At 45.0% G+C, this 15,173-nt stretch overlaps 1 protein-coding gene across 1 annotated transcript in view; it reads left to right on the forward strand.

Moving 5' to 3' along the window:
- Positions 1-15,173, forward strand: part of LOC130392745 (microtubule-associated serine/threonine-protein kinase 3-like) — a 145,165-nt gene that overhangs the window by 72,399 nt on the left and 57,593 nt on the right. Inside the window, exons 11-18 of the mRNA XM_056603254.1 lie at positions 2,014-2,115; positions 5,571-5,693; positions 6,106-6,215; positions 9,551-9,729; positions 10,014-10,135; positions 13,357-13,557; positions 13,900-14,126; positions 14,482-14,604. Of these exons, the coding sequence (XP_056459229.1) occupies positions 2,014-2,115; positions 5,571-5,693; positions 6,106-6,215; positions 9,551-9,729; positions 10,014-10,135; positions 13,357-13,557; positions 13,900-14,126; positions 14,482-14,604 (1,187 nt within the window). The remainder of the gene's footprint in view (positions 1-2,013; positions 2,116-5,570; positions 5,694-6,105; positions 6,216-9,550; positions 9,730-10,013; positions 10,136-13,356; positions 13,558-13,899; positions 14,127-14,481; positions 14,605-15,173) is intronic.

Raw genomic sequence — 15,173 nt, forward strand, 5'->3', positions numbered from 1 at the left:
CTGTATTCAAATCTGTTGTTCATGAAAAATGAATGTTTTCTTTTTGAAACAGCTATCGCGAAAATGACATGTCATTATTCAACTGTGGCCTATTATTTGTAGGGAAAATAGTAGCTTTGGAATATAGGCAGACAAAACGGTTCATGTACCGCTTGGGTCTTACTATTCACAATCTATAATTTTCCATGCACATCAAAGTTTTTCCAGTTTGCATAAGCACCAGGCATCGACGGCATGTGCAAAGGGTAAATGTTCTTTTATAGTTAGTTTTACGGATGACTTCAACTCCTGTGTGTGTGTGTGTGTGTGTGTGTGTGTGTGTGTGTGTGTGTGTGTGTGACCTAAATAAGAAAGAACCAATTTAAACTAGAAAATGCATTTCCTGCAGAAAATGCGGTGAGTGCTGTAGTGCCAAGTGAGGTTGAAAATGTGTTTTAATAAAGATAGTTTAAGACGTAAAGAGATGTTAAATGGCAAGTGAAGGGATCAAGTGAAGGGATTTGAACTTTGAATTTGAGTCTAAATGGAGTAAACAATGTAAACATGCACACCATTTGAGAAAATGTAAATTGTTGGAAACAAATAAAGTGACCGCTGAATGAAAAGCGCAAAGCATTCAGCGGTGCTGTATCTGGAATGTCAAATGTATTGCCCTGCACTGCGTGCGTGCGTGCGTGCGTGTGTGATAATATAATTAAGCAATAGATCACGACAGGCTGTGGTATGTGCTCATTATACCACTGTTAAGGGGCGTTGTCCGGCCCCGACGCGCAGCGGAGGGCCGGCGACCCCCTTCACAGTGGTTACTACTATGGACCAACGAAAGTCATAGACTACATTTAAAAAGAAACCAAGAAAGTCAAAATAGCCGTTTTATTAAAGAATACAAAAAAGTAGTCCCTCCTGGCTGCCTTCAAAATGCACGACGGTCGCTATGCAACACACTTTAGCGTCCCTCCGAGAGAAGGCTCGGCTAGAGCGGTTCGCCGGCAATTTATCCTATGGAGCAGTTCACTTGCCGTGTGCCTAAGCTTTCGTTAGTCTCTCCATCGCCTTGCTCACTCCTGGAGTAACAACATTTACACCCTCTCCATCATCCAACATATGTTTTACTTTGTAACTGTTTCTACTTCCAGGGGCGGAGTGATATGCAAACTTTCACAAAATGATCGGGCGTCATAGCAGTTATGTATACGCTCATTATACAACAGTTAGGAACCAATCAGATCGCTGGATTTAGGCCCCCCGTTGTATAATTAAGCAATAGATCACGACAGGCTGTGGTATGTGCTCATTATACCACTGTTAAGGGGCGTTGTTCGGCCCGACGCGCAGCGGAGGGCCGGCGACCCCCTTCACAGTGGTATAATGAGCACATACCACTGACTGAAGTGATCTATTGCTTTTATACAACGGTTACTATTATGGCAAAACGAAAGTCATAGACACTACATTAAAAAAAGAAAGTGAAAATAGCTGTTTTTTTAAAGAATACAAAAAAGTAGTCCCTCCTGGCTGCCTTCCAAATGACGGTCGCAAACTGATTAGCTTTGCAATCAGTTTTATTTTTATTTTGCTTGAGAGTACTGATATTTTTATGCTGGAGTGGACAGTACGGTACCGGGACGGAGTAAGACCGTGACATACAAGTTGTTCTGTGCTGTGATTGGCTGAAGAGAAATAGTTAAATTGCCGCGTTCTAAAACTGGACCTTGCGATTTGACATGTTCAATCTCTGGTGACTCCTTACAACTCCATGCGACTCCTTGCAACGACCCGTTCACACCGCCCCTGCGACGTTCTAAAACCGTCTCGTTGCAAGCCGTTGCAAGGTGAATCTTTGGTCTGAACTGGGCTTTAAACCTAAGAAGAACAATAGTTGAGCGCTGCATGCAGCACTCACCTAATGAAGTGATGCTCTGTGCTAATTTCAAACATAATCTACATGAATAATACATTATTATTCATGGCTAGAGTTTAACTTGTTTGACTCTCTTTCTTTGTAACCCTTAGATGACATCATCTGGCCGGGAGAGGAGGATGCCCTGCCTCCCGAGGCCCAGGACATGATCACCCGCCTCCTGAAGCAGAGTCCTCTGGAGCGATTGGGCACAGGTAATGCAGATCTGACCTCTGAATGTCTCATCCGCCGGTCAATCATCACCCTTTACTTCAATCCCAGACCAAATAAGGGAAAACAAATGGTGTGTTCGAGTTGCCTCGTACATCGACCGCACAAGTTGCTCTTGTGAGGTTATTTCCTGGCTTGTAGCACTTATAGGCTGTGTCCCAATTCAGGGGTGCATTCGAAGGGCGATTGCGTCACTGCGATGCGTCAAGGGCTGTCCCATTTCGAAGGCTCCTTCAAATGCGGCCGACAAATGCAGCCTTCTTTTCCCGGATTTGAAGGATACAACAGATGTATCCTTCACAGCCAAAGTATCCCAAGATTCATTGCACGTTGGAAATTACATATTCAATGACAAATCTACAGTTGTGACCAAAATTATTAGCCCCCCTTGTGTAATTAGACAAAATTCTTGATTTCTCCATGGAAATGGCCATAACACGTGTTCATTATTGTGGAAACAAATACGCTACAAAGACAAAAGTTGACAAGTTTGATTAGGATATTTTATTGATACAATGAGTTGAAACAAAAAAGGGCAAAAATGAGAAATCCAAAATTATTAGCCCCCTGGCCATTAATGGTCAATAGTGTACCCTTTCTGAGCCACAACTGAGAACAACCTCTTAGGCCCCGTCCACACGAAGCCGATTTCATGACGAAACCGCAAAGGTCTTGTACGGTTCGGCCTTCCGTCCACACAAAGCCGGTGAATCCGCTGACCGAAACCGTATACTTCTGAAACCACCCTCGGAGGTGGTTTCAAATCTACCCGGTTTCGTTTTGGATTCGTGTGGACGCCTGAAACCGACTGAAACCGTAAACCATGACGTCATCGCCCCACCCCTCGACCCTCTAGCCAATGACTGTTAAGCCCGCGGAGTCACAGAACTCACAACAAAAAAGATGATGGCGGACTACAGGCTTGTAACCGTTCTGCAGCAGATCATGTCCCTTGTTGGGTTGCTAAGCCATTATTTATTGAGACTGTTGACTGACTGTTTGTTTGTGTTGTTAGTGGTTCGGGGGGCAGCCTTTATGCGCATGCTCGCCTCTTCTTCTCATTTAATTTTCTTCTGGATTTCTGTAGCAGAAGCAGCGCCCCTTATGGGCCTGGCATGTGTACTACAGCGTTTCTACAGATCTACCCGGTTTCGCTTGACTCCGTCTTTACGGAGATACTCCGAAACCGGATAGATCGAAACCGGAACGGTTTTGCCCGTTTCGGCTTCGTGTGGACGGGGCCTTAGAGTAGTTCTTTACTAGGTTGGCACAGGTCGCCTTAGGGATTTTGGCCCATTCTTCCATTGCAAATTGTTCCAGCTGGTCCAAATTGCGTGGTTTCCGAGCATGGACATTCACTTTGAGCACCCGCTACAGATTCTCAATAGGATTGAGGTCTGGGCAGGCCACTCCAGGATCTTGGTTTTGGTATCCTTCAGGAACGGTTGGACCAATTTCGATGTGTACTTCGGGTCATTGTCTTGTTGGAAGAGCCAGAGACGACCTAAGGATAGACTACGAGCAGATTTCTGCATATTATCCCTCGAAATGTCAACATAATTTTATTTTTTCATGATGCCATGCACCCGAACAAGGCTCCCTGTGCCTGTGGCTGCAAAACAGCCCCACATCATGATGCTCCCACCACCATGTTTAACTGTGGGAACTGTGTTCTTAGGGTTGAAGGCCTCTCCCTTTCTTCGCCAAACATAAGCAACATCCATGTGCCCAAACAATTCCAGTTTAGTCTCATCAGACCAAAGCACAGACTTCCAAAACTCATCTTTACCTTTCAAATGTTCACGGGCAAACCTCAATCTGGCTTTGATGTGCCGCTTTTTGAGTAAAGGGGTTCTTCTTGGACGATGGGCCTGAAGCCCACCACGATGGAGAGCCCTCACAACTGTGCTCCTTGAAACATCAACTCCAGAAGAGGCCAGGTCAGCAACAATCATTTTGGCATATGTCCGGGGATTCTTGCTGACATCTGACAATTTTCCTCTCGAGTTCTTGAAATCTTGAGCTTACGACCACGCCCAGGTTTGTTTCTCACTGATTTTGTCTCCTTGTACTTGACAATGATGCAACGTACGGCGGTTCTAGACACTGAAACGCTTGGAAATGGCAGTTTAGCCTTCCCCCTTATCATGAGCCTCCACTATCTTCTTTCTGAGCTGGAGAATGATTTCCTTTGTCTTTGGCATGGTGAGTAAAAGTAGTCCCTCTCAATAATGTGTTCAAGTGCCCTGTTCCTTGGAGTCCTTTTATGCTGATTGAATGTTCAGGTGTTATCAGGAAGCCAATTGACTGCACAGGTGTGGTTTGAAAGCTGTTTGGTTAGTTAGGTATGTTTTGGAAGGCAAGAATTCACATGGGGGAAATATTATTGACCCCCCCATCATGAGTGCTAATATTTTTTAAATCCCAATTTTTCTCTATATTTGATATAAAGCAATCCTAAAATGTTATTTTATATTAACATTTTTAAACTAATTAACGTTACATTTTATATAATTATTATATAACCGAATCAGAATAAGAAAACTTCATTGATCCCCGGGGGTAAATTGTTTTGTTCCAGGTGCTCCGTACAAATAGAAATTACCAGCATAGAAAATAAGATTATAAAAAATAGAAAATTATAAATAAAAAACAAAATAAAAGTAAGAATAAAGTAAGAAGTGGACATCTAAGTGAAAGTGGACATCTCGGAATGGGTTATATAAAACGGCTCCATATTTCTCCTCCGCCGTCCGGTTTGAACCGCAGCTGTCAGGGTTGCTAGGTGACAGGAGCGGCGCGTCATCACGCAAGGTAAAGGGTGTTAGCGGCTTGTTATGCAAACTTGAAATGCTCCGTAGGGCAGACCGTCTCAGTTAAAAACGGTCTACGAAGGCCACACCTTCATAGACCGCGTCCTTCGAAGGATGCGTCCCCTGAATTAGTGTTCCGTGTCTTTTCGGCCATCGCTACACGACAAGGCAGGGAAGAACAGTCTTTGTCATTGTCATCTACATTAGCCTCTTTGGCAAACCAGCTCGAAAAAAAACACAACTTGACATTGTTTTGCACGCACAGTGAGACCGTGCAATGCATAATTTAGTGACCGGTTTAAAGCAGCAATGCAAGTTGTAAGAAATTTGTAAGAGCATTTAAAAAACAACATTAAAATGACCAACGTGGCACAAATACAAAGAAAATACATCTCATTAGGCGCGTAGCCATTTTAGTTTGTCGAGTCGTACGGTCAACCTCACTGAACTCGGTGGACTCCGAATCCCGAGATATAATGACCAAAAGGAGAGCGTGCCTCGGTGAAATGCCGCAAGAAAGCTGGGAGAATTACCACTTTGCATATCATGCGGGTGGTGTACGAGGCATCTCGAACACATCATTAAACCTTGAATCCTAATGGTCCTGTGCATGCGTGTGGTGGTAGGTGGTGCCCTGGAGGTGAAGCAGCACCCATTCTTCAAGGACCTGGACTGGAATGGCCTGCTGAGGCAGAAAGCAGAGTTTGTTCCCCAGCTGGAGGCTGAGGATGACACCAGCTACTTCGACAGTACGTAGCACATTCTCTCGTTAGTACTTGAATCAAGGTTGACGGGGGACAGTCAGTCTTCTTGGTAAAGTTTAATACTAAATTTCAGTGAGGCTAATACGTTCTACAGCACTCTAAACTCAGCAAGTTAATGGTAAAGTGGGCTGCACGTAATAAGTCATTGAATTTAATTAAGTGAGGCAGTACATAACACTAATACTAAACAATTGTGTAGTGACCATAAATTACACAATAGTTTGGTTGATGGGTGGTTGGTTGTTTGGTAGCTGGTTGACACAAAACAATTAAATCGACTTTACTTGAGTCTCAGTTTGATTAAGTAATGCATGGGGTTTCTCAGGGTAAACATTAACCCTGCGGATTTACACTTGTTTACAACTTGTTCAAAGCGGGATTTCCTTGGTTTTTACAGCCCGCTCAGAGCGATACCACCACCTGGATTCTGACGAGGATGAGGAAACCAATGATGAGTCTTCCCTGGAGATCCGCCAGTTCTCCTCCTGGTCCCATCGCTTCAGCAAGGTACAAACCAGTACCTTGCTTCACCATGTTTCCCTTAAAGTGTAATTCCGGGCAAAATTGAACCCATGGTCTTTTTCGGCATGAAAAGAAGCCCTCAAGACACTTTTTTTGTTAAGCATCGAGTATAGAGCTTGCCCAGAGCAGCCCAAATGGCTTCCAAATTATTGGCTAGGGGCAGTGTGAATGCTGCAAAAACTGCATTTAATAAATAGCAGCAAACCTCTTTAGTAGCATGACTAGGGTCCCTTCACATAAAACTAAGCAAAACTTAGCTGGCGTACCAGGAGTTTATTAAAAAAGACTGTTTTACAAGTCTAACAATAAGTAACCCTTTATACTTTGCTGTTTGTGACAATATCTAGCGAGTGTTGGCGCCACCATTAATTTATTTACGGTAGGCATTTACCTGGGAGTGCGCAGTGAGTCGTTTCCAGCTGGTGTGGCGATAATGGGTTGTTATGCTGTCGAGAGCTTGGAATAAACAAGTTGTGCAAGAACAATTATTGGAGTTTAACATGCATTTCCATGAAATTATAAATTCCACAACTTTCCTTGAACTAAACTCCGGTGCATTCGGTAATCGACTTCTATGGACTTTGTCACACCCCTCCTCGGGTGAAGGTAATGTAACCTTATTACACCGGACTTTCAAACCCAAAGGATGGCAAGGCACAGAGTTGCAAATAGGTTTTTAACATGTATTCCCCCAAAGTGTCAAGTAAGTGCCAAACATACAGAGGAGGCCAACCTCCAAATATCTGAAAATATTTAAATAAAAACATATTCAAAACCAATTCCAAAATCAAATAATTCAATAAATGCAAATAAATCAATAAAATATTCTCTATAATAAATCAAGCATATTCAAAATCAAATACCTGTACTTCAAATAATCAATGTCAATAATTCACATAATCCATTAGTAAAATAAATGCAAATCAAACTCAATCACTGAGTGCATTTAACCATAATTGACAACATAATGTAATGATCACCTCAGTAGACTGTCAGTAGGACAGCAGCTCACCCCTTTTATACCCCATGGCCCCTCCCACTAGACAGGCTCAATCAACAGGGGGGGATTATAATACTGTGGCATTTTGCAACTCAACCATGAATAAACAAATATACAGCATTCATGTTAAAGTTCATTTCATCTTAGATCAGTGCTTTTCACCAGTACATTTAGGCTTGTCGCTCATTAATGTCCAATGTCAATGTTCAGTGTCCTCCTTTGACACAAGGGAAAATGGTTCTGCCCAATTTGGGCCAATCAGTGGCAGCAGGTGTTTCCTGACACCATATTTAAACCCCTCAGCCCCACCCTGACTCTTTTAGTCTGCAGTACCAAGCCATGGTGAGAAGGAGGTGAGAGGGAGAGATTGTTTGTGTTTGTTACTTGAATAAAGAGCTTGTATGTTTATGGTATGCCGGAAGGTTTGCTGTTCATGCACTACCCATCAATGCGCGCTATTGATGCGCGGTTAAACAGTCAGGGACAGTCGTCAAACTGTCACAGACTTCCTGTAAACATTAGGGGTGTAACGATACACGTATTTGTACCGAACCGTCACGGTACAGGCACTTTGGTGTGGTTACAGAGGTGGACCGCGGTGCGTAAATGTGGCGTACATAGCGTTAATAGCTACTCCGACTCCGTAACTACGGAGACCCCTCAGCAGCTCTCCGTCGGGATGTCGGTTACGCAATGCAATTCGCCGCCCGATCGATCTTATATGTTGACTACAAACCATGTAATCAGTGTTGTAAATAAACTTCCAAAGCTTTTCAAATCTTATTTGGTGTTTTATTGGCCCTTAAGGTGCAAAGTAAACAATGAACAAAGTAATTAAGGTGCAAAGTCAAACCGGAGAAGTGATTCCGGAAATGATTTTGTTAGAGGATCAAATACAGCCCTTGCCGTCTCCGTTGCGTTGACCAATAGGTCCATGGCGTCGACGGATAGTAAAAAAATATTGGATGTGTACTTAAGCTACAGAGAGGGTCTCCGACAGGCTCTCCAGCTACGGAGAGGGCTCTCCGTGTCTACGTACTGCATTTTAACAAGAAATTCAAATGCCATAACCAAGATATTGGTGTTTTCATTGCTGCTGATCTATAGCCATTCTCCGTTGTTGACAAACAAGCAGTTTTATTCATTTTTCCCCTTAACAATGAACCGTACCGTCCTGTACTGTGCCGTGACTTCAAAACCGAGGTACATACCGAACTGTGACTTTTGTGTACCGTTAGACCCCTAGTAAACATGGACCTACCGGTAAGGCACAGACTTGTAAAACAGTATTTTTTAATAAACTCCCAGTAGGCTAACTAAGTTGTTGATGCTTTGTTTTATGTGTAGGGGCCGTAGTCATGCTACTGCATTGGTTTGGGGCTATGTTAAGCAATATTAGTGGTTAAAAAATGCAGATTTGGAAGCGTTCACACTGCCCCTAAACAATAATATGGAAGCCTTTTGGGCTGTTAGCGTTGCTCCGGGCAAGCTCTACACTCAATGACCAACGCAGGGCTCCAGACTGCGACCAAAATTTGAGTGTGCGACTTAATTTTACAGCTGGTCACACCAGCGAGGCAACACCGCCGCGAGGCACTCTGCCCGCTTCCGAGGCGGTGGTGCCTCAACAGCGGTGCTCCGGCAGGAGACAATCGTGGGCAATGATCCCTTTCTCCTCCATGTCGCAGTTTAGTCTACTTCAGGTTGATGTGGAAGTGAAAGAACCAGAGACATTGGAGAACCCGACGCAGTCGTTTGAGATTCATAATATCGTCTGGAGGCGCACAAAGATTTTGGCTGTGATAATATATATTATATGATATAGATATCTATGTATAATATGATATTATTGAGATAAAGAGCTCTAGGACTCCCGCCGGAGAACCCGGAGTGTTCTAGGATATTTACAGAATATGGCCAAAGGCTGTGTACGCCTCGCCATTGCGATACATCCACTGTACACAAAGCGCATGGTACCGTGGCCGCAAGCTTCTCAGGGCCACACCCCCACCCTCCTCTTTGACCCGCCCCCCTCCTCCTCATTTGCATTAAAGCTACAGACACCGAAACGGCGCGTTTGAGGAATGCTCAATGTGCGACTGGCTCGTAGTGGCTGTAATTCGGCACCACAGCTGAATTTCGGCAACGTCTTCAAATGCTGTGTTAGGGGCCCATTAATATCTATATTAAAGCATCCATAAAGTTGCATGCCAGGGGACCTTTAAAATGGGATGCTACAAAGGCAGACGGATATGGTAGGAAAACTTTGGAAATAAGAAAAAACGAATAATCTGAAGACTTCACTCCCCCTCCCCTCCAGGTGTACAGCAGCACAGAGCACCTGTCCACACCCTCCAACCTGAGCTTCTCTTCGGACCGCAGCCACAGCGAGGACAAGGAGGACCGCTGGGACTGCGGCCGCCTCACCCCATCCCCTGGCCTCGGGGACCAATACAGGCAGAGTAGTGTGGAGCTCAGACACCCAGAACACACCACATGGTAGGGGCCAGGTTCAGCGTCCCGAGGGCTCCTCCAGACCGGCTTGTAATTTCTAAATATGTCCTGACTTGAGGACTTTTCATTTATTTTCTTCATTGAGGAAGGTTTTTAAATGTAGAATTCCTGTCTCGAGGCTTTCATTGGTTAATTGTCCATGACTGATTGAGTTTTTATTTATAAATTCATCCTAACTAGGATTCTTTAATTTGCTAGTACCTCCTTTTAGGGGCTTTTAATGTGTAACCTCTTCGTAACCGTGTGCATGTATGGTTTGTGTGTTAAAGCCTGAGAGCGCGAGCTTCCTCCAGCTCTTCCCAGTCGGAGCATAGCGCCAGCCCCCTGGTGATGAGCAGCACCCACAGCCTGGAGACCATGCCTCGCTTCGCCTTCTCCACCGATGATGAAGGTGCGCAACTAAACACTCGTCCTCTGGTTGACTGGTTCAACCAGTGTCCGATATCAACTCTCTTTTACACTAGTGTATCTAGGGCTGCAGGATATTCAAGATTCAAGATAATTTATTGTCATTTCAGCCATATACACAGTATACAGTGAGATGAAATAGCGTTTCCCAAGCACATAAGGTGCATCATTGAGCGACAATAATAACAACATCAACAACAACAACAACAACATGCTACATATAACTGCAAACCAGTAAAGTGACTGTGTGGAATTTGTAGTGCGGGAATATAAATAAATAAATATGACTGAGCAGTGCGGGAATATAAATATGAATATAATAAATATGAATATTAAACCATAGTGCAATAGTGCATAAACCAAGGTCAACAGAGATGATCAGATCAGGGCCCCGTTTCCCGATATCGATGGATCTTCGCTCGTAAGATGGTTCGAAAGAGGGATCTTTCGAACCATCGAAAATTTCTTTGGAGCGTTTCCCGAAACTCCTCTTAACGTGAACGTGCATTCGCTGCACTCAAGACGATCTTAGGATTGTACCTGTCCACTGACATGGTGCTGAAACGGGCTATGACGCAGGGGGAGACGCAGGAATGTCGGAGGAAAATGGGGTTAAAAAGGGTTAAAATATCTCCCCATCAAGGCCAACCGCAGAGTAGCCTACGAAAAGAATAGATAGCAATAATATGAATGCTAAAGATATTAAAACACAATTGATTAAGCCTAGGCCGACATATATAGCAGTCCTAATCCTGAGCGCACGATCGGGAGGTGGAAGTTGCGCTTTAGATGCCTTCACAAGTCCAGCGGAGGGCTCCAGTTTTCGCCGGCCAAGTCATGCGCTGTGATATGTGTGACAGCTATGTTGCACAACATTGCAGCTAAGGCTGGGGTAGCTTTGGTTGAACCGGAGGACATTGAGGACGATGACGACGAGGAAGATCGGTGTGAGGACGGCCTCCCTCATAACTACGCGGCTGGTTTTCATGCACGTCGAAGAGTGATTGAGACTTTTTTTTAACCCCCTCCACCCTCCCACATGTCACTAAACATTCCCGTCAACGTGACCAATCCCCACCATATCCCAGCCTTTTGCCTGCTCCTTTGCTTGTTTTTTATAAAAATATATATATATTTTTATAATTTTTTAATTTTTAATTTTGTTTTACATTATTTTATGCTACGTTTTATGAGTAGCCTATGTCAGTCTGCACAAATCCCCCCCCCTTCTCTCACACATTTTAAGTGCCCTGCCTGCTCAAACATTTCCTGGACTGTCTCTCTCAAACTAAGAACATAATGGCCCACATTAGGCTCAGACGCACGTGATACACCATTACCAATGTGTTATAATAAAACGCATCCAATACTAGGAATGTCCGCTGGCTACGCCACTGAGGCTATAGTAGGCTAACGAGGCTCTTAGCGTCCTACGAGTACCCTGGAGCACTCGTTAGCTACTCGTGACTCGTGAGCGTTTTTAAGACGTTCGTTACCAAAGATGCTTTCGGGAAACGGTGTGAAAACTGTACGATGCTCTTACGACCCACTCTGCGATCCACTTAGGCTAAAGATGCTTTCGGGAAACGGGGCCCAGTCCCTTAGAGTTGAGGAGTCGGATGGCCTGGGGGAAGAAGCTGTAATGTAGTCTGGTTCTGGCGGACAGGATGCTCCGGTACCTTCTGCCAGATGGAAGGGGGGAGAAAAAACCCTCCCACCCAGGGTTGGGAGGGGTCATCCACAATGCTGGTTGCCTTGCGGATGCAGAGAGAGAGTTTATATCGATATATGCGGTCAAATTGTCAGTTTCCGCCTCAAGCGTCTGTGTTTGCCTTGGAGACTGTGAGTGCGACCACGACCCCTCCCACTCTGTCCTTCCGAACGTGCCGTGTGCAAAAACGCCTCATTCCCGCCACCTCACAAACACAACATACATGGAGGATACCGGTAAAGAAAACGAGACGGCGGCGTGAGACGAAATTGTTTCAAAGAGGAGAAACAACGGCTCCATAATATGGAAATGATTCGGGTTTAAAAAAACAGATGAGCAGCAGCTGCAGGTCATCTGTAGAGAGTGTAGCAAAACCGTTGCGGCTAAAAGTGGAAGCACGACAAATCTGTTTGACCATTTTCAGCAGCGGCACAAAGTCCAGTATGAGGAATGCGTAAAACTCAGTGGCTGTGCCGCTGCATCATCGGCCGCGACAGCTTCTTCTGCCCCGAAACCAGAGCCGGCGCTCGGCATGGCAAATATGTTGGGGGCACCCTCTGGTGGCGCCCTTAATTAATTAATTAAAATATACGAAGCAAGCGAAATTAAACCAAACATGTTCCCAAATGGAACGGAGAAGGGAGGGGGCGGGGGATTAAAATTAGGGCGCAATGAAACCCAAACTGTAGTATGCACGACAATGCGACGAAGCCATCTAACCCACTCTATAGAAAATATCGAGATATATAGCGTATATCGCCATTCAGCCCAAAAATATCGGGATATCATATTTTGCCCATATCGTGCAGCCCTAAGTGTATCCAACATTGACTGGGTTTCCATTCACCTCAAGCTCCATAAATAGTGGGGAAAAGCCCCCTCGCCTCGGGGGCTATTCCCCACTATTCGCTTCGCCTTCGGCAAATAATTGTTAAATAGCTTGCAAAAAAAAGAAATTAAAAAAAAAACAAGCAAGGAAACCCAGTCGATGTTGGATACACTAGTAGTGTAAAAGAGAGCTGATATCAGACACTGGTGGGTTCGTATATACTACACGTGAACACTGAAAAATAAACAAGAAAAAAAAAATTGCCAGGATTTATTTGTTTTTATTAGCGTGACGAGATGACGATGCCCAATATCCCGAGATAGCGAACCAATCAAATTGCGCCATCTTAGGAGGTTCACGTGTAGCATATACTAATGTGAGGTATTCATGAGCCTCACCTTATTCTAATCTGTATGACTATGCAACAGTCATGCAAGCGCACAGACACAGACAGACAGACAAAGAACTGCCTACTAGGATATTTCAATCTGATGCAAAGTACTAGAGAACCATGGAGTGTCCTACATTGGTCTACAGGTGCATTAATTCTATACGATAGCATTTTACAACCTTTATTTGATTCATTGTTACTTCAGTGGCTGCACACACCCCTCAACGCCCCCCCAACCCCCACACTAAACTTTGGCCCGGTGCTGGTCCACAGCCGAGGTGGTGGTGTCGAACCTGCGGAGAATCCGTATCCGCAGCAACAGCACCGGGGCAAAACACTCATCTCCCAAGGAGCCCGCGGGGCCCCGGCACTTCGGGAACCAGCTGGAGACTCCGGACCGCCAGCGGCTGCCCTGCGGGGGCAAGGTCCCGAAGTCAGCCTCTGTGTCCGCCCTTTCCCTCATCCTCACCTCGGGTAAAGATGTACTGTCAGATCAGGCTTATGAATCGACTAGCCACCGTAGGTACACTGTGTGTATAGGTGGGCTACACAGGTGACGTAGATCTACGTCACCTGTGTAGCCCACCTAGGCCACCACAGTAGCTTATGTACACTAAAATGCAATTCGTCCAGATGGCCCGCTTTTCCCCTACATTTTCATCATCTTCACATTATAAAGTGCAAAATATAAATCATACCCGTGACTTTTGTACTTGTACTTTAGTGCTTCTTATCCACAAAATCTAATTGTGTGTGAAAGCATGTGGTATGTTTCTCACACGCATTGTCGCTTCCTCCCGTTTCCCCTCCCCCCAGGTGATTCCCTGGGCGGCCTGCAGGCCAGTCCCATCTCCTCCCGCTCGCTGTCCTCAAACCCCTCATCCAGAGAGACCTCCCCCAGCAGGGACCTCTCCCTGGGACTCAGCAGCCTGCGGCCCCCCATCGTCATCCACACCTCCGGGAAGAAGTACGGCTTCACCCTGCAGGCCATCCGCGTCTACATGGGGGACAGCGACGTCTACACCGTGCACCACATGGTCTCGGTGAGTCTCGGACCAGGATCTAGAAACAGATCCAAATAGTTGATCAGATCATTTTAGTTTACATAAAGTAAAATCTAGATCTAGACTGTTTGTTTTGAATTGGGTACAATTTAGATTAGATTAGTCTACATTAGGTACAATCCAGATCCATATCCATCAGATTAGTTGACGGGACATTCTAGACATTCGGAACATTCTTTTTTGCTTTAAAATGTTGAGAAAATATGTTTCTGCTTAGTCCATTGTGTTCAATTTTCTCTTAAATTATCACATGCGTTTGCGTCAGCGTTTAAAGAATTAAAGAATTGAACAGGCATTTTGACCTAATGGCTGTGTGTTTCTTCCTCCACTTCAGAGCGTGGAGGAGGGAAGCCCCGCTCATGAGGCAGGCCTCCGGGCTGGTGACCTCATCACCCACGTGAACGGAGAGTCAGTCCAGGGCCTGGTCCACACTGAGATGATAGAGCTGCTGCTGAAGGTACCACAGACTGGGTTTATACTGGACTAAGTTTCACTGTTTCCTTTCCCTGGTAGAATTGAATCAATTGAGAGATGCTGTACTCAAAAGTGTATTATAAGCCGTTTTTCACGCATGTCCTCAGCCTTTTCGCCGCATTTGTATATCAGAACATTCGTCCCTGAGGGTGATTCACACTTATTTACACTTAATGTTTTATATGCAGACATCGATGTCGTTCCGACATCAGTAGAATTAACGGGGGGGGGGGGGGGGTTAGGGGGGTGGGCTTACAAGGGGTAGGATACGACATAGGGTCGAACAAAAGGCAACACGCTGATTTTCATTCAGCGAACAAAAGGCAACAGGCTGATTATAGGGTGCCGCTCAATGACATGCAAATGCAGACCGAAGGATCATCGACACGCCCACTCACGTGATGTGCGAAAAACCTTAAAATAAAATCTAGATATTTTCAGGATACCAATGTCAGGATATGTTGTTCACATATAGAGCCCATCAGGAGAATAGTGGGAAAATAGCAGGGCTTACATGTATGTGTGAAAGCAGCTTTAGTGACTGTGGAAGCA

The sequence above is a fragment of the Gadus chalcogrammus genome, chromosome 12, assembly GCF_026213295.1.
Source record: "Gadus chalcogrammus isolate NIFS_2021 chromosome 12, NIFS_Gcha_1.0, whole genome shotgun sequence".
Lineage (NCBI taxonomy): Eukaryota > Metazoa > Chordata > Actinopteri > Gadiformes > Gadidae > Gadus > Gadus chalcogrammus.